The 26,395-nt window shown below is 48.8% G+C and overlaps 1 protein-coding gene across 1 annotated transcript in view; it reads left to right on the forward strand.

The window, feature by feature from the left end:
• LOC144114667 (uncharacterized) overlaps nucleotides 1-26,395 on the forward strand; it is a 152,270-nt gene that overhangs the window by 106,435 nt on the left and 19,440 nt on the right. The window contains exon 5 of the mRNA XM_077648551.1: nucleotides 12,390-12,636. Within this exon, the coding sequence (XP_077504677.1) occupies nucleotides 12,390-12,636 (247 nt within the window). The remainder of the gene's footprint in view (nucleotides 1-12,389; nucleotides 12,637-26,395) is intronic.

Here is a 26,395-nt window from a genome sequence, read left to right on the forward strand (position 1 = left end):
TGGTTCACTGTATAAATAATTTAAGGCAGAAAAAGAACAAGTAATTACTGTCTCGCTTTTGATGAACACCGCGACTACGCAGTGCGGTTCCTTGATTTTGCAATCGTCCCGATCGTCCCTGTCATATGCGCTAAAAATAGCACAAGGCTCTGAAATATAATCCGAGGAAAGTACAGGGTCGGCTAAAAGTTCTCAGGCCAAAGGGTCTGCTTTTGAGCTGTATTATCAGGCAGACATGACACCACCAGACTCAGAATATCCGTAGAAAGCGGAAGAGGTATCGTTCTGTGCTCTGGGAACCTTGATAGCTTTATTCGCGTCTTAAATGCCATGATATACCGATGAAACAAGCAAGCCCTCTGGCCCCGAAAATTTTGACCAACCGGGTACAGAACCTCGCTCAATCACTACGTTCTCTCGTCATAAACATCGGAACCAAATATTCAGAACCCACAATCCCGAGCGAAGGTTGGCGAGCTCTTTCCAGTGGCTTTTTCACGCCCGCGCATTTCTCCGCCTCGCGCTCCTGCGTATTTTTGTTCAGATGTGTCTGTCGGTTAGATTCAGAAGTAAGGCAGCTGCTATGGCCGCTGCCAGTAATAAGCGTCGCTTCGGCGGTTCAGGAAGCCCCCCCGACCCCATTCTACAGGGGGGGGGGAATCCCGAACGCATAGGCAGCCGGCGGTGGGGCCGAGTGGGTAGGGCTGGCTGAACAGCGCCGACCTGTGAGCATGAAAAGAGTGATGAAAAGATATAGAAAGGCTCGAAGACGCTGAAATTTAAATTTTGACTGCACATAACTTCGCTTGCACAATACATTTTAAACATTGTCACTGGAGGATATTCTTGTTCAAGCGCTGTCCTTTAAAGGGCTCGCTATAATGCACGGGGTGCAGGAGGCTTTTTCCATTAAGACTCACCGGAACCGGTCCTGCGCTGTAGTGTAGATCGAAGACCATTCGGCCAAACTTATGTGACGCTCAACACACGAAACAGTGCGTCCATACTTAATTGTTCATGCTCTGCTCTAATTACCTCCAAACACGGCGCAGGAGCTCGAGCGAACCCTACCCTCTCACTTCCCACGGCGGCCTGCCCACGGCCAGCTGGGCCGGACCTTACAACTTCTTGCCAACCACTTCAGCATCGAGATACCGACTGGCAGCGTCTACCACTACGACGTCGACATCTCCTCGGAAACTGCCAAGGAGACCAAGGTTCCTGAGCAGAAAAAGTACCGATGCCTCAGTACAAAGATCAACAGGATTGTCATCGAGCTCCTAGTAAAGAAGTACCGGCAAGACCTGGCCAACTGCATCCCGGCTTTCGATGGCCGCAAGAACCTGTACACGCGCCGCCAGCTCAACTTCCGCGAGCGGACATTCACAGTCGACCTCGAGGAAGACCAAAGATCCCAGAAGTTTATAATCAAGATCCAGTACGCGGCCACAGTGAATCTGGAGATCCTGCATGGCGTCTTCCAAAAGCGCGTACAAACTGTGCCCCAGGAAGTCCTCCAGGCCATACACATCGTCTTGAGGCACAGCCCCTCGATCAACCTTGCACCGGTTGGACGCTCGTTTTTCAGACCGCCGGGACCCAACGAGTACAATGACCTCGGAGGAGGCCGGGAGGTGTGGTTTGGCTACTACACGAGTGTTCGACCCGCCCAATGGAAGCCCATGCTTAACGTCGACATGTCAGCAACAACATTCTACGAGTCGCTTCCACTGGTCGACTTCATGTGCAGGTTCTTAAGCGACAGCCGTCGTGTGTTGACGCCCGCAGACTTCCGGTCATTGCGCGACAACCAGTACGTGCGCCTGAATAGGGAGCTCAAGGGACTCTGTGTCAAAGTGACGCACCTTCCGTACCCGCGCAAGTACAAAGTGGTCAAGATCACGAGGGAACCTGCGAAGGAAATCTATTTTGAATCAGAAGGTAGTCAGATCTCCGTCGCCGACTACTTCCAGAGCCGCTACAGGCGCTTGTCGTACCCGAACTTCCCTTGCGTGCAGAGTGGCAGCCCGACGCATCCGGTCTACATTCCTCTGGAGGTGTGCGAGCTGGCCGAAGGCCAGCACTGTCGGAAGAAGCTCGACGAGAGTCAGACCGCCGAGATGATCAAGCGCACGGCCAAGCCGCCAGCCAAGCGCTTCCAGAAGATTCGTCAGTCTGTGCGCGACATGGTCAGCAGCTCGGACAAGTACCTGCGAGAGTTCGGCGTCAAGATCAACACTGAGCCCACTCAGGTTGTGGGCAGAGTGCTCGACCCGCCATCTCTGGTATTTGAGAACAACACCATGTGCAAGCCGCGCGACGGTACGTGGGATCTCCGAGGGCAGCGCTTCTACAAGGCGATGTCCATGACAAAGTGGATTGTTCTCAACGTGAGCCGCTTCGCGCACAAGGATTCCCTGGAAAACTTCATCAGGATGCTGATCCGCATCGGCCAAGAACTGGGCATGCGCATTGCGCAGCCGCTTGCGGTCATCACGTTCGACACAAACCGCAAGCCCATGCGGACCGTTCTCACGGAGCAGCGCAAGCAGTACCCGCAGTTGGAGATGGTTGTGGCAGTGATAACAAAAGCCACGAACTACGCTGAGATCAAGCAGGTGGCAGAGACTGAGCTCTCTCTGCGCACACAATGCATCTTGGACAACAACGTGGTCCAAAAGTGCAACGCAGCGCTCATCCAAAACCTGTGCCAGAAGATCAACGCCAAGATGGGCGGTATCAACAATAGTCTCCTGATGCAGGAGAAGCCGAAGCTGTTTCATAGGCCCGTGATCGTCATTGGAGCAGACGTGTCGCACCCATCGCCTGGAGACAAGGTGAGGCCATCCATCGCCGCGTGCGTCGGAAGCCTAGACAGTGTACCGTCCAAGTTTCACGCCACCATTCGGGTACAGATTGAAGACTCCAAGGCTAAGGCGCGTGTGGAAATCATTAGAGACCTGAAGGACATGATCAAAGAATTGCTACTGGCTTTCCACCACGCCACCAGGCACAAGCCCGAGCGGATCGTCTTCTACAGGGACGGAGTGAGCGAGGGGCAGTTCTTGGAAGTCCGTAACTATGAGGTAAGTAACTGCGCCTACTACTATACTGTGCCCACTAAATGCTCATCTTGTTAAGACAGTTTTTCCCGCATTCAATGTCACTAGTGTCATTGGATAACCTTTGTCTTTGGAGAAGCCGACTAGCTGTGCATATACGTAACGACACCGAATTGATCTCCACAGGGATATAATTTCAGGACATCCAGGATATTCATTTCTGGAGACGTCTTGTCGGCGTTAGTTGACCTCAGCTTGATCGTTTCTCTTCAAAAGGTGGTAAACATCCAAGACTGAGGCCTCTGGCGCGGTTTTGTACGTATCCGCTCCGCCTCTCATCCTTCTTACACACGGGCGATTATAACTGCTGTGCAGTTGACCGTCCGTTGAGCTGAACGACAGTTCGAGGTGTTATACCCGTGCCACACGGTCAAGTTTTATGTCATTAATTACTTAGTAAATCAATTTTTAACGCAATTGGCGCGGTGCCACACACTTGTATTTAATGACATTAGACAGACTAACTGGCGTTTGCGACCTTCTGAGTTCGCCACACCTCATTCGCCCGAGATCTGTATACTCTTTTCGCCATTCCGCATGCGGAAAGACATGCAACTTTTTTGTGTGAAGTCACTACCCAGAGTATAATCGTTTATTCATAAACAACACTATTTTTAATAGGAATTCATATGTACTGTTATCCTGTGAGCTGACACACGAGTTCTACTTTTACACACTTGTCAAGCAAGAACAGTGGCATTTTCTACAAAATAATTTTTATATTATATTTGAAGGGCATTGCTGTTATACTTTCTCATTAACACTGTTTATATTCAGGGCTTTTTTTTACTGCCTTGAAGGCGGTATCGTCACCGTGACTAGTTAAATTATTTATTTACTTATATACAGATACCTTATAGGCCTCTGGAGAGGCATTGTGTAAGGGGGCGATACAGAAGTTAGTGAGAAATAGGCCAGAAATCCAAAAATCATATTAAAAGTACAGCAAAACACACAAAAAACAGGTGAGTTCAGATAAGATATCGCAATTCATTAACAGGAATAAAAGTAAAAAACCACTCTGCTTCATGAAACAAAAACAGGAGAAATGCACGAAGATTTATACAAAAGCCAAAGAAAACATATCAGGCATAAATGAGCAAAGCTGCGCATCACGAAACCGAAGAGGCAATAGTCTCAAGCTGCTGAAAACGAAGTTGTACGAATCCTGAGTATTTAAATGACGTGCTAACCGTTATCAACGAAATGTTTGGGTAGATGTTCGCGAAAGGGGTCTTGATTAGCCTGCAGGGCGGTGCAGTCCGGAAGATCGTTCCAGAGACGAATGGCACGCGGGAGTGACGAGAAGTTGAAATCATGTGTGTTGCCATAAATTCGGCATAGCTGCAGTTATAAGTAGGAGGGACGTTGTAGATGTGCTGGCGGTGAATCAGTGGCATGGACGTATTTGTGAAAGATAGATAAAAGGGCAGTCTCGCGACGAATTTGCAAAGGATGCATGGAGCGAAAGTTTGATCTTCAGTTGGGTTGCACTGGACTGATAACTGTAATTTTGCCAAAATGAGACGACAAGCCCGATTCTGGACAGCTTCCAACTTCTCTATTAGATATTTCTGATAAGGTGACCAGATGGATGAAGTGTACTCTAGCTGCGGTGCTACAAAAGTAATATAGGCTTGTTTACGCATGTCAGGGGTAGTGCATAGCAGGTTACGGCGAAAGAAAACTAGTGACCGGGAAGCATTAGCGAAAGTGGTGGATGTGTGTTCAGCCCGAGAAAAGTTTGGTGAAATATGGACGCCTAGATGCTTATACTGCGTATTCCGAGCCAATGTATCGTTATTATTGCGGTATGGAAAATTCGAAGTTGCGCATTTTCGGCTAAAAGTATTTATATTACACTTCGAAATGTTTAGTCATTAGACACGTTTTACACCAGTCGTTTATGCAATCGAGGTGACTTTGAAGTTCAAGGTGGCCATTAGTAAATTTTATTGGTCAATGAATAATGCAGACGTCAGCAAATATGTGTATCTAAGATGAGATTGTTGCTGGCAGGTTATTAATGTAAATTATTAATAGTAATGGACCGAGGAGGCTTCTAGCGCCGCGCCCGATGTAACATCGCAAACAGGAAATTAATACTTGTTAACAACGGTGTACTGCTGGCAATTAGAAAGAAAACTACGGACCCATGACAGAGTTAAAGAATGTAATTTAAGCGCACAAAGCTTAGATATTTGTCGGCAATGTTCTACCCGATAAAATTCTTTGGCAAAGTCCAAAAAGGTGGAAGTGGGCAGTTTTCGTGCGAGTGTTTGTTGCCACTTTTGAAAACCGGTACAACCTTTCCTATTTTTCAACCGGTGGAAACCTCACCTGTAGATATTGACTGCTTAAAGATATGAAGGAAGATGATTTTGGAGACAGAAATGGCATTTCTTTAGTATTTTGAATTGATTTAATCAACACCAGAAAAAGAGGGTACTAGGTTATTTATCAGGTGTACTAAGCCATCAAGTGTAATGTCAACCGGCGCCATGTACGGGTAACCAAAATCAGGTACATACGAGACGTTAGGATTATCTTCTTTGGTGAAAATATATGCGAAAAACGAGTTAAATGCTTTAGGACATTCAGCATCGAAGTAGGGGGTGCTGTCAATATCATGTATTGATATATCATTACTGACACTGTTCGGACGTATTGTTTTGAAGGACTTGCTTTTAGTGTTCTTAAGTAGCGCAGGAAGGGCTTTTTGAAAAAAAAAATTTTTTTCGTCACAAATGCCAGAACAACAGAGGTTTAGGTAGGTTTTATATTTACCCGGCGCGCAGGGCGAACATTTGTGCTTTGTATTTTTGTACAACCGTTTTTTTTCTTATTTCTCATGCATTGATGCTTTCTTGTAAAGCAAGTGTTAGGTTTATGATTTGATAGCGTGATAAGCGGGACATGTTTGGCTACTATTTCGGCGAGCTTGCCTGTAAATTGAACCCGCGGTTATATTCTACTGACTTATATTGAAAAGAGGGTGTCAGAATATTATCAGAAAACATTTGAATTTCGTCATTTATTGGATTGTAATCTCCTCTGTTTAGTTGCGAATCAGTAATGTCAATAAATCTGCCAATAAATAATAATGTCGTTAAATCTCGACGTGTAGCGCCAGCTCCGAAAATAATGGCATAGGCAAACTTAAGGCTACAAACATCTAGAAAGTGCGCGTGTGGCACGGGTAATATAAGGCAGCGCCACCTGCTGTTGAGATCTCAGCTCAGTGGAGATACGCAGTTGGACCAGTCTACTGACCCGCTGCATCGGCCGAGTCGGCGGCATTTCCGGCTGCCACATTTTGCTATCTTGGCTAATATAAGTACAACTACAACTTCCATTATAGTCGGATACAACTCAAGAACCCAGCAACTCAAGAACCCTGAATGGACTCTCTTGCAGCCAATGGCATAGACCAATTCTCATGAGCCTGCTTGGGTAACCACGTGGCGAATGCTAGATGAAAGGGGTTAGTCTCCCCCCTCACAGGGAAGACTATTGTCACTGCCACAGCGCACACCGCATTGTCAGCCTTGATGGTTCGTGATGATAAGCCGAAGCCATTGGCTGGAAGGGGGTCCTTTTACGGAGAAAATCGGCTTCATTCTTGAGTGTATCCGACTATATTCGGATTAGTGTAACCAGAAAAAAAAAGCCCGAGAAGTGGCACCAGTAAAACAACGGCTGAGCGGTGAAGCCGGACGTTCCTGTACTGAATTTTTTTTGGCTCTGTGTGGTTGTTCACTACAGGTATACTGAAACGCCAAGCTTGCACAGAAATTTTTGTTGAGTGCAGTCAACTAGGTGGTCAATGCGCAGAGTTATGTGCAAACCGATCACGTGATCCGGAATGTGGACCGCGTGAACTCAATTTAGAGGAGTATGCCGAGTAACTGCAGCCGACTGTTATTCATTTAAGCGTCAGTTGGAAAAGCTGCACTTCCGTTGAACTGAACGGTAGCTGAAACGGCTCGTTTAACCAGAGTACAACCGATAATAGCATTGCTTAAAAAAACGGTGATCTTCGCCGTACACTCTTTGTGAAACGACAATTGTATAAGATACGACAGCATAGTTCGTGAACATCCAAATTGTTTGGTTTACATTCTGAACTAGGTAGATATCGTGATGATTCGAATGGCCTTTCAGCCTTGACCGACATTTTTTGTTTCCGCTCTCAAATCTCGCAGGTGAGCGCCATCCGGCTGGCGTGCAAGGAACTGTCTCCCAACGAGACCTACGAGCCAGCAATTACTTTCATCGTGGTCCAGAAGCGGCATCACACGAGGTTCATGCCCGCCAACGACCGCGACGGCGTGGGCAAGTGTCGCAACGTCCCACCAGGCACGACCGTAGACTCGGTGGTCACGCACCCGCTGGACTTCGACTTCTTCCTCTGCAGCCACTTCGGCATCCAGGTAGGCGTCCTCTTCTCCGCTCTTGTTGCGATTGTCAGTGGGAAGAAATGGTCTGCGGTGTTTTCGTTTATGAATTTGCGGAGGAAATAGTCCGGGCGCCGGCATCGCCAAAGTCGTGTCGCGTCGTTAATGCGCTACAAATTCCAGGAGCGCCTGCGGTGTAGGCCTTCCACATCTTGAGGAAACGGAAGCATGGTTTTCGAGATCACCTACGCGCGAAACTGTGACGGAAGATTTCCGCTTTACATTGAGTCCATCAGGAGCGCTGTGTGTGACTGTGACGTCATCGTTCACCTTTGGGGAAGCGGTATCGGAAGTTGCGCATGGGGGGCCTCTATGGCCAGTGCTCAGTGATGCTGTCATGTGGATATGGTCATTGGTTTTTATTCTCGAGGTGGCGTCTACTGAGACATGATTGCAGAAGGTTGGGTGAAAAGAGAAGCGCTTGATGTTTAGCTCGTACGTAAAAGATGGAAGCGGCTTTTAAGTCTCAAAAAACGGTCAAAAATTGATTTTTGTTTAAATAGTCGTGTCGGCTTGTATGCCTCGGTGTTTATGCTGTCCCGAAGTCGGGACACCGACATAGATGACGATGACCGACCAATGCGCTGATGACAGCCAGCCAGGAAATAATAGTTATTCACTGTATTTATTGGCGCGAGGGCATCTAAGGCCAGATAAAGCCGGAAACATGTTGTGCATGCGGCATTAGGAGCAGGGCAAGTGCATGGGTTGCTCATGGGCACTGCCGGTTTTTGTATATTGCGTTTAAACACTGTCCTTCCCACGTAATGGCGCATTTAAACCGCAAACACCACGCCACGCCACATCGCACCACAAGCAGGACCACACCGCACCACCACATACCTCGACACGACGCGACACAACATGACACGGCCCTTGGAATTCTCGCATGTGAATAAGTGTACTCCTCGGCGCACCCGCAGGGCACCAGCCGGCCGGCCCACTACTATGTCGTGTGGGATGACTCCATGTTCAGCGCGGACGACCTGCAGAAGCTCAGCTTCTACCTGTGCCACACATACTCCCGATGTGCAAGGAGCGTGAGCATCCCGGCCCCTGTGTACTACGCGCACCTGGCCGCCTTCCGTGCAAAACACCACATCGCCAGCAAGCTGGAGACGTCCGGCGCGGTCAGCCAGTCGTCTGAGGGCGGCGGTGACACAGTGTTGACCACTGCCCAATACGTGGAGGCGGTCAAGGTGCTGCAGGAACTGCAGGCCTCCATGTACTTCGTGTAATGGAGGAGGTTCTCCGCTGCCCCTGCATTCCGGTTACGGTGAGCCTGGAGGCGCACCACTGACGTCATACCCAACAGTTCTGGAGAAAAGCAATCTGGAACGGGAAAACGTTTAAAGGCATTTGCAGGGAGGGTGTTATATAGGGTATAGGGAGGGTATTATGAGCGCAGTGTTCCTCATATATTGTAAAATTCTACTACAACGATCAATATATCCCCAACCTACCGCCTGCAGGCTTGCATTTTTTTTTGCTATTAACGTTTTTGCTACAGTCCAAAGTGTTCCTCATTGGTTTTCTATTACAGTCATAACTGCTCGATGCGAGCAATGGAAACAGTATAAAAGGAAGATTTTTCCAGATATCGGAAGAATGGGCCTTGAATATTTCAATACCAGAATCTTACACTTTCCCAAATTTCAATTTTTTTTGTCGAAGAATGTTGGACATGTGCGCAAGACGTAGAGGACAAGATATACGTGACACGCAGTGGACATCTTCTCCCGGCCCTCTTGGCGTTGCACTGTCGTGTGTTCAAGGCGCAGGTGAAGTGGTATGCATGGGATGGACGATAAAGATCACCGCTTTACGAATGCCGTATAGCAACATTTTTTAATGCGTTTTGTTGTAGTGAGAGACTACTTAACTGTTAAGTGCTGCTCCGCCCACATTAGGGCCGCTGCATCGAATTCCTCCACGAGGAAAAAATTAATCGGTTATAAATTCGTTTTGTGTTACCTAAACTAGAAGTTTACCACCAGACGAAATTAAAAACGAGAGAATTTTGATCCAAATTCTATGATCGGAACTTAAAGTGTTTCAGTTTGGTTCATTGTAAGCTACACATCACAGATGCGCAACTGAATAGGAACATGAACACAAAGCGCTTGCCCTGTGTTGTGTGCCTTTCACGTGTTTAATTGCGCTTAGTTCAGCTGTGCATCTTCTATGAGCGCACAACCAAAATTTTCCGTTAAATATATATGCGCCTAATATGCTTTTTTTTGTCGTCCTAACAAAATGTTATTGACCACTGTCCGGCGATATTTTCTCTTTTTCTCGCTGCCTGCGCCCCGACTTGCTATACTCATATATGCTGTATGTATTGCAGGCAGAGAAGAACCTGAACTGAATTTAACCGGCTTTCTGCACCTTGAGAGCATTTCATAGCTGCACAAAAATGCGATCTAACTTTAAAAACCGCAGCCTTCGCGACGTTCAACTGCATAGCCGTCAGCTAGTTGTCAAGCCCCGCGGGTGTCCCTTTGCGATAGATAGAGCGAGAAGCCCTTTAATTTAAACAAGAGATTTTAGCTCGCATGCTACACTCTAAACACAAACAAACGCCTATATGGGAGTAAGAAAGAGAGTAAGCTGCCTCCTAGCGGATAGGACAGCTTACTTCCCTTTCTTACTCCCTTTTTACTCCTTTCTGTTTAGAGCATACTCTACATGGGGAAGAGTATTGTGGCGAAAATATAGTAAGGCGAGAAGCGCGGAAAATATCTTTATAGCAGTAAAAGAATAAAAAAAACAATAAATATAATCTAAGCATAAATGGGCAGTCAATTTGCGCTGAGGTACATGGACAAGTAATGCTACAAGATATTAAATGGTGATGCGCAGTATGTCCTACAAAGGGGCTATCAGTGTTCACTGCATGAATAGTGCATAGTGGTGAGACTTCAATTCATAGCGGTGAGTTGTTTTCTATTTGCCTATATAGGCGACATTGGCCTTTTCGAGCGGATGCATGGATCTCGGAGTTCGTTCTGTGAGATCGCTGTATATGCCATTTGTCACTGTTTTTCAGCATTCTCTATAGATACCAGTGTGATGAACATAGAGATCAAAAATCTTTCTTTGTGATCGGAAACAATCGCAAAAAATCGGAGACTATGAAATAACGGATTTATTTTCTTGGAAGAGATGTATGATCAGTATCTTTCAGTTGTAGCTCCGCAAGCCTGGTATGAGCAACTACTAATCGGTGGTTTTCGTTGTTAGAGGCTCGGGCTGGCTTTGATTCAAATTCGACGGAACAATTTCCAGGTTAGCGTAAGTCAGCCAAGCCGCCACTAATTGCACCTTTTGTTTTCTTGCAGGCTCGCAAGGCGAAGGATTTCCTTGGTTTTGTTCTTGCATGTGCTGTCCGAAGAGTGCGGGAGCCTACATTGTTGTTTGCTGTTCTTGTGCCTTGAAATCTATTAAGTTCTAATAAAAAAAGGTCGATAAAGTTGGCCGTTACATGAGGTTTCCTTGTCTTGCAGTCACTGGCGCTTGCATTGGCCAGCGTTGTCCGGATCCAGTCTTTTCAACTACAACACATGCTAAAAAGTGATAGGGTTTTGAAACGTAGTTAAGCCGAGTAGAGGTGCGAAAGCATGTGTTTGGCTAGGTTGGCTCAAGGTTTTGCTTGGCTGGTTGTGTTTTGCTTTGCTGTGATATTGGGCTAAGGTTAAGCTCTGAAAGAGGTTAGGCTGATCTGATCTGTTCACGCCGCAGATGGAAGTTGATATAGACGATGACGTGCAATGGACAGCATGAGTGAGTGTGGTTTTTTGACACGAGGCGTGATCGGCTGCGGAGATAGCACAGTGCTCCTTGTGTAGTGGTGAGCGAATCTGATCTGTTCGGGCCTCCGAGGGTTCATCGCCCAGTCGCAGCAATACTTATATTTTATTTCTTCATGCGCCTAGGTTGACACTCAAAGTCAAGCTCCGCGCAAACTCGGTCAGCCGATTAGACTTCGTGAGCTAGTCCCTTCCCAAGCAGCGCAGGCAAATTGGCCAATTTTGCGAATGACTGATTTCACTCTGGTGATAAAAATTTGCCAGTATATTCTCAATATTGGGCCGATTAGTTGTGCTGCTGGGTGTCAGTACTTCGCGCACCTTTGTGTGCGCACCGAGACACCCTTAGAGCGCGTGGGGGTAGCGGTCTCGGTGCCAAAAGAGATGCCATTGACTCAATGTGCCAAGCTCAGCCGGAGACCAGCTACCAAGAGCCGAGGGGGTTGGTCGTTTGGTGCCCAGCCTTCGCCGGTCGCAAGCCAGAGAATGGGTCGGAGCCAAAGGTTCACAAAACCAAACAAAGCTTATACAGCAGAGAGACGATACAGAGGATTTCGCAATCATTCGTACGAGCACATACAAAGTGATTTACAAATACAGTGCAACTCATGCAAATTAACAATCGAGAGAGATTACAATTCAACAGAATCTGCATTTAAAGCGCACTAACACAGAGAGAAAACAAACACAATTTGTTCACCGAGCACTGGGAGAGTAGACGACCTGAGGAGCACGACAGGGCCGATCCACAGACCGGCGCACGTTACCTCGGTGGTCCGTGGCTGGTCGAGTGGTGTTCTCCCGGGAGTCGTGCGTGCGCGCATGTCAATGTTCCCGGATGTTCCCTCTGAGGACACTTGACTGCATGCCTCAGGCCATAGCGCCCGCATGCATGCCGGTAGTGTTCGGTTTCGGCACCGGCCTCGATCGGCGGCCCACGTTCTTCTTGAACCCTTTCCCTTCGAGCAGAGTGTGCGGTCTCGTCACTGCTTTGGCGGCAGAGTTGGCGTCACTCCGTATGCCAGCCCTGCTACGACGGCGCCGCTGCTAAGCGCAGCCACTGCCCCCTGGACAAAGAGCCTTTCCAGGAGGAAGACATGGCGTGGACAACCATCAGCAGGGGCAACGTTCTCGGCCGAAAGGTACGCCGCTGGAACTCTGAGCACGGCTGCGATGCCGAGTGCGTGGCGTCCGCCATGTTGGAACACTTCGCCAACGCCTACCAGTACCACGCCATGATCTCCCCTTGTGTATCCAGATGGTCCTGCACCAGGACATTGCGGAACATCTGGAGCGCGACTGTTTATCGTCCCGCGCACGCGAACAAGACGATAAATTTGGCAACGTATTCATGCAAATAAAAGAAGCGTTAGGAAAGATACAGGAAGGGAATGGTGCCCTGCGGATGAAGCTGGATTCATTCGAGCAGTGTCTGCGCCCTGAGACTTAAAACACAGTAGCATCTCAGTCCACTACTATCGCCAGTGCAGTGACGGACGCTCTAGAAAACAATGTTTTGGGGCTCAAGACCTTGGCCGAGACGGCATTAGCTGAACACAGGCGCGAAGTCGCATCGGAAATCAGGGACGCACTGGCTGGAAACGGGAGGTCCATGAAAGAGGTAGTCATGCCAGAGTGTGAGCGGACAGCGCTGTTTATGAAGGACAAGGTCGTAGAAGCCTTGTGTGAAGATCGCACGCTGGGAGATGCCGGATTTTTAGCTTCGGCGGCGTCTGCTGGAAAACAGGCTGCGTCAGTAGACGACGAGGCCAAAGCTGAGGAACAGCTGATCATCGCTTCCCTGAACATCGGTGGTGATTTTCTGGACAAGTAGGTTCCGTTCGAATGAACCATATATGACTGGGATGAATTTCTCTCCCAAGCACGTTCTTCGCCATTCCGCACAAGCAGCGATGACCAGCCTAGCTACCACCATGGAAACCTTATAGTTCCGTGCCAATGTTTTCACGGCCACCGTGTTTGGCCTCGTGTTTACATACTCGAGGGCTTGTGCGACAAATTCCTGAATTGACCCATGGATAAGAAGGTTAAGCTAGTTCTCATCGATCCTAGCGACTGCACGAGACAATTAACTGTAAGGAATGCAATTCGACCAGTCCGCCGCTGCGCTTGTATGCATACTGCCTTTGCCAACTGCATCAAGTTACCATGCTTTGCAGTAGGAATATACTACCGTTGCTAAGAGTAAGCATTCCGTATATTTAGTGACTGAAATCTCCTACGGAACTTGGGCAAAATACCCTGCCCCTAAATGTGAGCGCGCTAGAGGACAGCTTACTTTGTTTTTACACCTTTATCGGCTTATTCGTGTATAGATTGTGGGCGCTATATATGGCACATCTTCGGGGTTACCGACAGGGGCGTATTTATGGGAGGAAAGGGAGCCCCCCCTTATCTCGGCTGGACCCCATTATGTGGACGAAAAAAAGTCCAAGAAATACGCTGTTGAAATGCGACCAGCATTTCCAAGAGTAACACATGAATCTGCCCCTGGTTACCGACTCGTATCTCTGTCCACGAAAAGCCTTGCCTCGTTGTGACATGAGCACTACGCCAACACGCTTCTTCGGCTGTCGTTCCATTCGAAATAGTGAAATACGGCGAGGTGTGGGTGGGCAGCAGCAGAAAGCAGAGAACTCTGAAGAAAAGCTGTACGGGAGTACGAGGTTATGTGACATTTATCCTCCAGCTTAATCATAATTAATGCAGCCGACCCTGGTCGATTAAAAAATTGCTGGCTAATCCGTGCTACGCCTATATTACCCCACTGCAGGAATGCTTGCCTACTGTTCATTGTTTTGATCTCATCCACACGCAAGCAACAACACAATGAACATTGTCAGCAAAAAAATCTTTATGCACTTGTTTCTTTGCCAAGATGGAATTAAATTTAACGCAGCACATGAAGGGAACAATACAGGCGTGAACTCACAACTGTTTATTCAGAAAGAACGCACGTACATATATGCAGTCATGCAGTGATTCATCATATCAAAATTTCCATAATATTAGGTACGTCTCCAGAGAAATTATATTTTCGCTTCAAGCGCAGTGAAATGTCGCTGATACATATATCAGCCTTTTATTCTGATAAACGCTACCAGTAGGTACCGTTCGACTTCTGCCTAGAATCTTTATATTGGTCAACTTTGGCGAGCATTTACAATATTTGCACTTCTTTTTGACGTTACGTCGCTTGTAAGCATTCAGCGATGACGTAGGCTGTACGATATGTCCGCTATGAATTATCGCCTGTTATCGGCGTCGCGGCGCAAGCACCTTTTTGGTACGCCAGGACTGAAACCCCCAATTTCAAATGTCGCCGACGCTTGTCTGTACGAAACCTTGAGTTTGCTCGGGAAGAGAAACATGGGTCGCGCTAACCTCACCGGTGGCAGCACCTGCCATCGCACGGCTCTGGCGCATCGCTTAACAGCTGCGCCACTGCGCTGGCACTGGTATAAGGACTGCTAGCGATCTATGAATTAAAAGTAGAGAATGACCATTTCCACATACATGGGCATCAGCCCATTAACTCTATCGCGTCATATCCTTAAGGCGGAACCTAAGTCCGATTTCGCCCACCTTTTTCTGAGGCACCTGCTTGACATTGAAAACCGAGCCTGGAACCTAAATTGAATTGAAAACCAAAGTTCTAGCAGACTTAATTCGTAGGTGGCCTAATCGTGCTAAATCGTGCGCCATTCTTTTTTTTTATTTTAACTTACCTCCCAATGGTGTCACGCGTTCGAGGTGAGATCGTTCAGGCGGATTCAAGGAACCAGCACGCTAGCGTTGACACAAGCACACTTAGAGCCATTTCGTGCACCCGACAAGCCAACCAGACCCACAAAAAATCGTTCACGCGAAAGAAAGAACGCGGGCACTGTCCCCCAGTGCAGAACGACGTGTGATTGCGTACTACAAGAGGACATACGAGGGCGTTGAAGAACGGGTGCTCGAACGCTACGGAGTACGCATCACAAGAAAACACATGCGCATTTTAAACGGATATAAATGCACAGTGCTGTCAAGGAATACGTTCAGTTATCTCGTGAAGATAGTGAGCAGTCATACGAAAAGTTTATCTCTCATATAAGTTCTCTTTTGTAAAAATCCCTGCTATCCCCTTTGTACTTCGCTGTGCGAAATTAGTCCGTTTTTAGCAGCGGTGTTGTTGTACAGTCGCACTAATTGAATGGCAACACTTACATGAGGAAGTGCCCGTGCATAAGCGTTAACGCTTAGCTAGATCAACGTGGCAGCAGCGCTGTCTTCTCGCGTCTGCGCAAACGACCCAACGCGTGGCGTTGCATACCCACACTGACACCTCAAAGGTGCAGGTTCGAATCCCAGTCGAACATATCTATTTGCACAGCTTTTATTTCCTCGAGCTGTCTTGTGCTGAGGACGGGCGGACAGATAGAAACCTGCGGACAGAGAGGTGACAGTGTAGCCGTTAAAAAACCCGTTGTCCCGTGTTAGGTGGCGGATCGCTATAGCAGCGCATGGTTCGAGTCACGGACGTCCTTGCACTGCAGCCCTGAAACAGTGTTCGTCTCCGTATGGGTTGCAAGTAGATATAAGGATAGGCTTGGCGGCCGTCTTACAGAGGGTTGACATCCTATGAGCGTGTCAACCCTATGAGGGTTGGACCCTATGTTGATAAAAGGCGAATTAGGAAAGGAGGGCCGGGGGGAGGGCAGCAGGAACCCATGAAAAGCATCGACCACTTTTGTGATTTCCAGAGACGGAAAACGCGCCCACAGGCCTTGAAAAACTGGTGCTCAGGTCTACCCCACGATGACGCCCCCGGCCCCTTTCCTACCGCGAGCCCGCTAGCGATTGTAGCGCCACCTCGGTTATTTGTAAACATTCAGGAATTCTACAGCTGTTAACAGCAGCAACACTAGTCTCCACTAAGAGGTCTTCTCAACGCGAAGTCAACAGCAACACTAGTCTCCACTAAGAGGTCTTCTCAACGCGAAGTCAATGTAATATATCTATGACCGTCAAATTGTACGTACAAAATAATTTTAGCGACGAAAGACAATCAATTAGAGCCACACTTCAGGGCATGAGGCGAGTAGCATTTATACTAAGCCAAGGCCTCCGAGATCGGGTATTAAGGTAGGGTTTGCTGAATGGACCTGACGCCAGTGACGCCAGCTATAGTCGGATACAACTCAAGAAGGAAGCGGCAGACGCCCGTCAAGGGAGGCCCTCCAGCCAATGGCGTCGACCGATTTTCAAGACGCCGCGGTTAATCTGATTTACCCTTGTTTATTTTCCATCCTTCTGCCACCGCCTCCGAGTTCAAGCTGGCAGTTCAGAAGGGAACGGTCATGCGGAGAATGGGCCGACACCACTGGCTGGAGGGTCTCCTCTGAGGGGCATTTGTCGCTTTGTTCTTGAGTCGCATCCGAGTAGAGCTAATAGTAACGTTGCCTGCGACCATGGCACAAGGTATTTTCGTTTGCTCAAGGTGGGGTCAAAGACCCATTTTCCAAGCATTTCACCCTGTTTAAGCCGAGCACCAGGCCAGGTGAAGCTTGTACCCACTGTATCACAGCTGCGTACCCAGCGACACTGGGGATCGAACCTCTCACCTCATGCATGCTAGACGGATGCTCAGCCTCGCTACTGTACACTTGTAGCACCGGTTTTCGCCTCGACTAGCTCCACCACAAATCATTTGTTAGGCTTTATCGCGGAGCACACGTTTCCTAATCTAGTACAAATGGTGGCATTGTTTCATGAAACTGTGGACAAATTCTTATGCAAGAAAAATTTCTCTTAGCTCAGGAGACGTTGATTGGAAGAGCGCGGGGTACTTCGCCACTGCTGCAGCGGATGCGTTGCTTTCATCGTCGATGGGCTTTAACCCTAGACATAGCCGTCAGAAACGCACGAGGTAATGAACAGAGTTCTTCAGAAGAATTCACTATGGCGGTGCTCTAGTACTGCCTTGTAATCGAAGCCTGGACCACGCAAGGTTCCCGCTGGAACACCGGAACTAAACTGACGCTACTGGCCCAGCCCTACCGAACGCCACTTTTGAACTCCCTTAGAGCGTCACCCGCCGGAATAACAACTATACGTTTAATGTAGTGGCATTTCGAAAACCTTTCCGGTCATTCGCAGCTCTCACTTTTCAAACAAATATATATGTAATCAACTTACCATCCTACCGGCTTACTCCGCTGTCCACGCAATTTACATCAACAAGCGCCTTCTTCCGTTGCAATGTCCTAAGATAAAGCATTGTTCTCCTCAATGCAGTTTCGATTCCCAAGTTCGCGCCGTGTCTTGATATCCGCAGCACACACCAGGTGTCGCCAGCTGTTCCATGTTCGTTTTCGAGACAGATAGACGAAAAGAACTCTGCTTAGGGAGTAGCTGTGGCCAGCGAGGAGGTGAAAACGACCAACAGAAGAACGTCGCGTTTCTCATCAGGTAAACCGGGTAGATATAACTTCTTGGAAATATTGACAACGCAGTGCAGACCGGCCGAGATTCCGCCTGACCGTCTTCTGCCGCGCGCAAAGCTTCGCATTCTAGTGTTTTCTCTTTTTACACCATACCCTGGTGTGACAAGGACGGCGGAAACGTGATAACAGTCGCACACGCAGACTGCATCCTCAGCCGACTGTGGCCGAGACGCTGCATGTTAGGACGCTTGAGTGCGTGCCTCCAGCGATGGCGCCCACGAGCCTGCAGACAGTGTTCGGTTTCGACAGAGGCTTCGATTGGAGGCCGACGTGTTTTGTGAACCCGTTCCCACCAACTAGAGTGTGCATAGTCTGCGGTCTCGTTCCTTCATCGGCAGCCATGTTACCCTGTCTACACCTGCTCTGCCAGTCCTGCTCCGAGGGCGCCGGTGCCAAACGCAACCACTGCCCCTTTCACAAGGAGCCCTTCCAGGAAGAAGACGTGGTGTGGTCAGCCTTCACCAGGGACAGTATCCTCGGCCGCAAGGTACGCTGCTGGAACGCTGAGCACGGCTGCGACGCGGAGGTCGTCGCATCCGCCATGTTGGAGCACTTCGCCAACGCCTGCCAGTTCCACGTCGTGAGATGCCCCGAATGCAGCGAGAGTGTCCGACACCGAGACATTGCGGAACATCTGGCGCGTGACTGTGAACCACCGCGCGCACGCGACCAAGCATCAGAGGACAACTTTTCGAACGCCTTTATGGAAGTCAAAGGAACGCTGGCAAAATATTGGAAGAAAATGCTGCCCTGCGCACGAAGATGGATTCGTTCGAGGACCGTCTGCACCCTGATACCAGTGGCGCCTTTGCAGCGCAGCGCACCAGTATTGCCGACGCAGTGACAGCCGCCCAAGTTTTCGGAGCTGACGACCGGAGCGGAGGCAGCGTTGGCTGAAGACCAACGCGAAGTCATCGCAGAGATCAGGGATGCGCTGGCTTACATCCAGCGGACCATGAAAGAGAAGAACAGCGAGGGGTGTGAGCGTAACGTGTCGCGTTTGGAGGACAGGGTCGTAAAAGCCGTTTGTGAAGAACGCACGCCGGCAGATGCCGGATCTTCACTTTCGGAGATGACAGCAGCTAAAATGAGGCGGCTTCAGTAGAGGACGAGGCGAAATCTCTAGAACTGCTGGCCGTAGCGTCTCTCAGCATCAGAAGCGACGTCCTCAGCAAATCCGTCCCGTACGTATGGACCATAGATGACTGGAATGGATTCTGCAGGAAATCGTCTGATCGTTTGCGTTATTTCACAGGCAACGATGGCCGGCCTAGTTACCACTATGGATACCGGTTAGTTCCGAGGCTATGCTTTAGCCGTGTCTATGTTTGGTTTCGTGTGTATATAATTGAAGGCTTGTTTGACAAGTTCCTGAAGTGGCCCATAGAGAAGAAGGTGAAGCTACTTTTAATCAATCCTTGCGACTGCACAAGGCAACTGGCATTAAGCAGCTCACTTTGTCCACTCCCAAAACATCCCCTTCCTGGTTTTAGTAAAGAAGTTGTGTTTGTAGGGAGTTCTCACACTAACATTACGGTTGACGCATTCAACAAACGTGGCTTGATCGGAAACAACAAACTCCAGCTCCGGCTCGAATTTTAATCATAAGCAACTGATCCGGAGTTCCCGGGTTCGAACCCGACCGCAGCGGCTGCGTTTTTATGGAAGAAAAACGCTGAGGCGCCCGTGTGCTGTGCCATGTCAGTGCACGTTAAAAATCCCCAGGTGGTCAAAATTATTTCGGAGCCCTCCACTATGGCACCTTCCTCTTCCTTTCTTCTTTCACTCCCTCCTTTATTCCTTCCCTTACGGCGCGGTTCAGGTGTCTAACGATATATGAGACAGATACTGAACCATTTCCTTTCCCCAAAAAACGAATTGTAATATATAGGTCCCCTGGTGGTCAAAATAAATCCGGAACCCTCCACTACTGGATTTACTTCTTGCTTTCTTTTCGCAGTCCCTCCTTTGTCCCTTCCCTTACGGCGCGGCTCAGGTTTCCGCCGAGATTTGAGACATACTGCACCATTTCCTTTCCCCAACAGCCAATTTTCAATTTTTATGGATTGGATTGTAAAACTTTTATTGCGTCGAGAACAGATTGCAGGAGACATACTAGATGGCCGCTAGCCCATGGCTAGCGGCGACCTCATTGGCTCGCTGGAATGCCCATCCTTGAATCTTGGGGTCCGACCTTACCAGCACGGCGTCCCACCGCTCGGGAGAAGCGAGCTGTATCAACTCCGCTTGAAGCGGATCATTTGCGCAGTTTCGCATAATGTGGTCATATGTGGCCCTTGCACCATATTTATGGCAGTTTGGGTCGTACTGGCCGGGGGTCCTTGAGGGGAAGCACTGCCGGATTCAGAAGGGAGCGTGTTTGCAGTCGGCGCTGCAGGTAACTTCCTGTGCTCTTGTTAACTATTTGTGGGGAGGGGCATAAGCGCGCCTGTCAAGTCTAAAGTGATGAGTGATGTCATGAAATTAGATGACCTGTCCCTCGTGAAATTCGGGTCGGAGGGCGCGCTCACTGCCGTAATGCGATAGCCCACCCTCTTCGATGACATCCTAGCCACCTCTCTCGGCGAAGGAGTAGGAGTGGGACGAGCTCTTGGCCAGTTCAACAAAACAACGCAGCTGGCCATCGTCACGCGAGCTCAAGAGGCCGCCCCCGACTGGAGGCCACACTGCCTCGCACCAGCCCCAACTAATCAATTCCATTCTGTGGCAATAAAGGTGTAACCACCACCTTAATGTAGCAGCACGCTACGGTGATACCAGCGCTTCTATTATCGAGCGGGTGCTGGTTTGCAAAGCGGATTGTTCCACCAAGAAGCGAGACAATTACATCGCCGTTTCCTTTCTTCTAAACCAATTTTTCGTAGCCCAGCGCTGCGGCATCGGGTCTCAGCGCTTTGCGAACTACACGAAATTCGATCAGAAGCGCCCATGAAGAGAGTGGCGGCAGCACAACGCTGCAGTAACGGAGTTCAATGATCATCTAGCGTTCCTAACATCAAAAAAGGAAGAAAACGTTGTTTGGTTTGGTGTGAGGGGTTCAACGTCCCAAAACAACTCAGACAATGAGAGACGCCGTAGTGAAGGCTCCGGAAATTTCGACCACCTGGGGTTATTTAGCGTGCTCTCACGTCGCACAGTACACGGGCATCTAGAATTTCGCCTCCATTTAAATTCGACCGCCGCGGCCGGGATCGAACCCGCGTCTGTCGGGTCAGCAGCCGAGCGCCGTAACTACTGGGCCACCGCGGCGGCTAAACTTTGTCACGTGGCGCTTCCTTGATGCTGGCGTTGCTGTGGTAGGCAGCAGTGTTCGACCCAGCGTGGCATCTTTCCCGAACACGAGGTAACGACAAGCGTTTAAGCTAAATATTTAAACTACAATTGCCGTCCGCGCTCATCAAGTGAAACGTGGCGACTGCATTGCCATTCTACTCGGCGCTTTGCCTGAATTTGATAGCCAGCATTAAACACAGGTTGAAGTCAAACGTGATCGTCGTATAGAGGGGTACTGCAGTAACTTCGAACACACAGGGTTCTTTAAATAATTTCGCGTATACATCGAAACGGGGCCGTCGCTGTCAGGCTTTGTTCCCACGTCCTCTGGCTAAGGCACCTAACGCCTGATCACGAAGACACGCTCGGCACCATCCTTACATGAGTGCTGTGACGCGTGCTGTCGCTGTCTTGCAAAGTCCACACATGTGACTGTACAGATAGCTCCCCACCAGAACCACCGTCGCTCCTACGGTCGCAGTTGATGCAAAGCACATTTTTCTTTCAGTAGTTCCCCTTACACCTCTGAACTGTCCTTTGTTTGCACGCGGCAGTGGTTAGGCATAGCTGGAGCCCGTCGGCAGGCCCGTGCACATTCCTCTACCTGTGATCGCAACATGGATAGCTTATGGAATGTATAACCTCGGACATGGATGCCTTCGATGATCTTACAATACCACCAAACGCCGGCGTTGGAGATTGCCAGCGAGACGCGTATCAGACATTCCGGCTGAGCTAAGCATGGGCTAGCGTCGCCGACTTGAGTTTTTTTTTTCGCATCGCACAAAGGGAGACGTCAAAGTTTGGCGGCTCCTCTTTGCCGAGCGAGTGCTACAGTTGTGACCGGCGAACCGTGCATCGGGGCCTCCTTCGAGAGCAATGGCCACCGCAACGACTCGACATAAACTCTGAGATTGGCGCCCGTATGCTGTGTGATGTCAGTGCACGTTAGAGATCCGCAGGTGGTCCGAGTTAATCCGGAGCCCTCCACTACGGCACCTGTTTCTTCCTTCATTCTCTTAGTCCCTGCTTTATACCTACTCTTACGGTCCGGTTCAGGGTTCCGCGGATATGTGAGACAGATATTGAGCCATTCCCCCCCCCCCCCCCAAATCCGATTTTTCAGACTGTCGCCTCACATGTGGGCAGTAAAACATACTCCTTACTCCGGGGCTTATCCACGCTAGCACGTGGGAATAAAATGAATTAAACGGATGCAATAACAAATACATAGAGACATAGGTAAAAGCCAGAAATGTTGACAAATCGCTACAGCTCTTTATTTGCCGCATTCTGGTGGCTCATTTATGTGGATCTCTGAGCTGAAACCACGGACTTGGACAAAATGGGAAATGAATGCTAGCAGCATCGTCCCATTTTCTCGCTTTGTACGCCCGTGAACTTGGTATGCGCCTCTGTATTTTCTGAACTAGACCCTCTCAGCAAAGCAGCTTCTAGGACTACTTGAGTTTCGAAGCGGAGTCCCCCTCCACTTGTTGTCTTCGACTTCCACAGCGCGCGTGTTCGAGACGCGCCGGGACTTTGCGTTCCCATAAGGGGATGTGGAAAAGCGGTATCGTACGACGATTTCCTTTGGTTCCATAGTTTTTTTTTTCTTTATGCGTTCTTGGAGGCAGAAGCGCCGGCACGCGCATGACGTCTCCAAGCGCAGCCAATGACGACGGAACACGTGCAGCTCGTGGAGAAGCATATGAGCGAATCACGGAACAGAACAGGTCACTATAAAAGAGTAACAACGCAGCATTTTTGCCTTTCTGCAGTGGCTCGGCAGGCAGGCAAGACGTCCGTTCCGGTGGTTGCCATTTGTGTTCGTGGCCTGCTATCTAAATGGGGAAAGGAAAGCGCAAAGACAAGAAGAAAAACGACTCAGCTGGTGGACCTCCAGGTGCGTAGCGAATTTGCTTTCGGTTCTGTGGCCTCCGCCGCTCTCGTTTGGGCGTTCTCGTTTGCGCCAGAGAGAAGTTTCGGCCTTGGTGACGCTTGACGTTGCGAAGGCCTATGACAGCGTGGAGCACACAGTCCTCATTAACAAGCTTGCTCAACTACAACCACCGCATTACCTCTACGCCTGGATTTGTGAATTTCTAAAAGATAGATTTTTCTTCTGTACAGACGGATCTTTTTGTTCTAATACCTATGGTCAATCAAGAGGTGTGCCGCAAGGCTCTGTTCTTTCTCCGCTGCTTTTCAACATATTAGTTCGGGACATCCCCATTCATCCTAACATTACAGTTCATGTATACGCAGATGATATAGCTTTTTTCGCATCAGCAAAGGATATTCATGTGCTCTACGGGTATTTGCAGGCATATCTGAATGCTCTTGAAGTCTGGTTGGACCAAATCAATTTATCACTTAATGTCAGCAAATGTGGCGTGCTGGTATTTCCACCCGATGCTCCTATGTACATCTCGCTAGCCTACCGCTCCACTCCAATTCCGCAGGTGGAGTCGGTTAAATACCTAGGTGTTACTTATGACCAAAATTTGGACTGGCGACACCATATTAAGAATAATGTTATTAAAGGGGAACGTGCACTGGGCCGTTTGACCCGAGTTGGCAATAAAAAGTTTGGCATGCGTCGTGACACGCACTGTTGCTCTATAAGGCTTATATGAGACCGATTCTGGAATTTGGTTGCCCCTTGTTCTCTGGTAGAGCGAACTACAAGCTGCAGCCATTAGCCTTACTGGAAAGGCGTGCCCTACGGCTATGCCTCGGGCTCCCAAAATCAGCTTCCAACGCTGTCCTTTATCTGGAAGCCCGTATCCCCAACCTCTATTCCCGCTTCCAACTTCTAACAGTGCGTACTTTCCTCAAGTCTTTTGACCCGGCCCCAGGCGTTAGTATTCCAATTTTTGTATCCCAACCACACCTTTTTTGACTAATCACTGGCCACGTTATCAGCTTCCGCAAGCTAGGTTCACGCAGAATCGGTTAGCTCCGCTTCAGGTTGATCTGATCTCCTTGCAACGAGCTGCTGACACGCAGGCTGATCCCGTCTTCTATTACGACTTTATTTTCCCGTCCCATGCGAAGCATATGCCCGCACATACCCTAAATGGTCTTCTTTCTGAACACCTACAGAATTTTCCACATCATACTGGTCTCTCCACTGATGCCTCCGGCAGCTGTGAGAAGGCGGCGATTGGCATATATTCGCAGGATCTAGCTTGGAGCTACTCCGTTTGTATCCCTGATTATACTCCTATATTCTTCGCGGAGTTTTTGGCCATTGGTTTGGCTCTTCTCAATATTCTCAGACATGTCGCACGGGTTCTTATTCTTACAGACTGCCTTTCAGTTATTGTCTCTCTCCAAAATTAGGAAAAATCTTTCTTGACTCGTTCACTTAGGTTTTTTGTTCCGAGCACAGTGCGCGAGATCCGTTTGGTCTGGGTACCTGGGCATTCAGGCGTCTATTTTAACGAGGTGGCTGATTTATTGGCAAGGTCAGCTCTCAGCGCACCTGTAATATATCCCGTCCCTCACCTCATTCTGTTAGCAGCTTCACGTTTCCAGCGGTTCTAACATATTTCAGCCACTTTGAGTGATCTGTTGCTCAATACCGTGGACTTTCAACACCTAAAGTACCCATGGAATATCCGGTGGTGTAAGTCAAGGCTTTGTGAAGTGTCCATGACGCTCCTTCGATGTCGAATCCCTCACTTAAACTTGTATTAATGCAGGTGCGGGTTCGCTGCGACAAACCTTTGTGTATCATGCGGGCAAGTTGAATCAATCGATCATTTTCTCCTCTCTTGCCGGCGGTTCGCGGTTCAGAGAAAGCAATATCTGGAGGTTCCTCTCTCGAGACTAGGACTGCCTCTGTCTCTTACAGTTCTTCTATCGTTCGGTGCGAGTGCCAAGGGATTCCCGTTAAGCAGTGTATGCGGCTACCTTCACGATTACATAAGTGCAACTAATCGATTATCTTGTTAGCTATATACAAAATTCTTTCGCATGTCCAAAAAAGGCTAGATTGATTCTATTCCGGATGACTCATACCTCTTGAATTCATTTTATTTTTCCAATTTTTTAAATCTTGATTCAGTCTTCTGACGTTTCCTTTCCCGCGCAAATGCTTCATTGGCATTCTACTCTATACCTTGGCCAATCCCCCCACGTAGGTATGTGCCATATTACTTGAGGAGAAGAAGAAGAAGAAGAAACTGTATCGCATTTTGGACGGGGACAATAACCCCAACATTTATTACGGCGTAACGCTACCGTACTTTAACGAAAGCTACTGCAAGCACCGAGTGGGCATATCTTACTACGCGGAGAAAATGGAGTGTTACCGCACCGTCGGCCAATCGATACTGGAAGATTTTGTAATGGGCACGCTGGTGAGGGAAATGCTTGTCGGCATACACGAATTCGACGGATGACTTCCTCTTAGATGATTCTCTGTAAGCCGTAACACTAGCGTAACCCAAGACTACCACCAGCCACACTACCAGCTTATCCGAGAATGACACGCTATTGCTTCGCAATCACCAGGCGTAACCAAGCTAAGCCACGGCCGTTTTTATTTTCCTTTTTATTTTTACTTTTATTTTATTTTATTTTAAAATATTTTTATTTTTGCTGTTCTTATTCTGTTTTATTTTTTACTTTATATTTACTTTCCTCGCCCAGGTGCTATGTCGGCGTCCGTACGTGTCTATCGCGTCGTCGAAGTGTAGCTAATTAACTAATCACAATTCGTCAACCAAATGTTTTCCACAGCAAGACCTCATCACTTACTCTCTAACATTACCAAACTTTTGCACATCCATGTTCACAGAACGACGTAATCGTGCGGATAATGTTTTGCTGACACGAAACACGCCACATAACCATTTAATGCTTTCGCATTAATAATAACAAGAACGCCGTGGCATACCAGATCCGCCCGCCGCTACTCCCTCCGGGACTCCTGCGGGTGTCGTACGGATTCCTCGTCCGCCTGTCTACCGCGTTGGCCGCGTCGCCCCATGCGCACAGTTCGGGTACGTTGCTTGGCGCCGGAGGAATAGCGCCCTCAGCCGGGAGACCAAGACAGCCTCTCCGTCGGCCGTCTGGCCCTCCCAGAAGCACGACCCGCCATCCTGGCGCAGGCCTGCCTATGTGCAGAGAGGGTTTGCCTGCTTCCAAGACACAGCCAGCAGCCGAAATCACGGAGCTTCTCAGTATCA

The sequence above is a fragment of the Amblyomma americanum genome, chromosome 1, assembly GCF_052857255.1.
Source record: "Amblyomma americanum isolate KBUSLIRL-KWMA chromosome 1, ASM5285725v1, whole genome shotgun sequence".
NCBI classification, from domain to species: domain Eukaryota; kingdom Metazoa; phylum Arthropoda; class Arachnida; order Ixodida; family Ixodidae; genus Amblyomma; species Amblyomma americanum.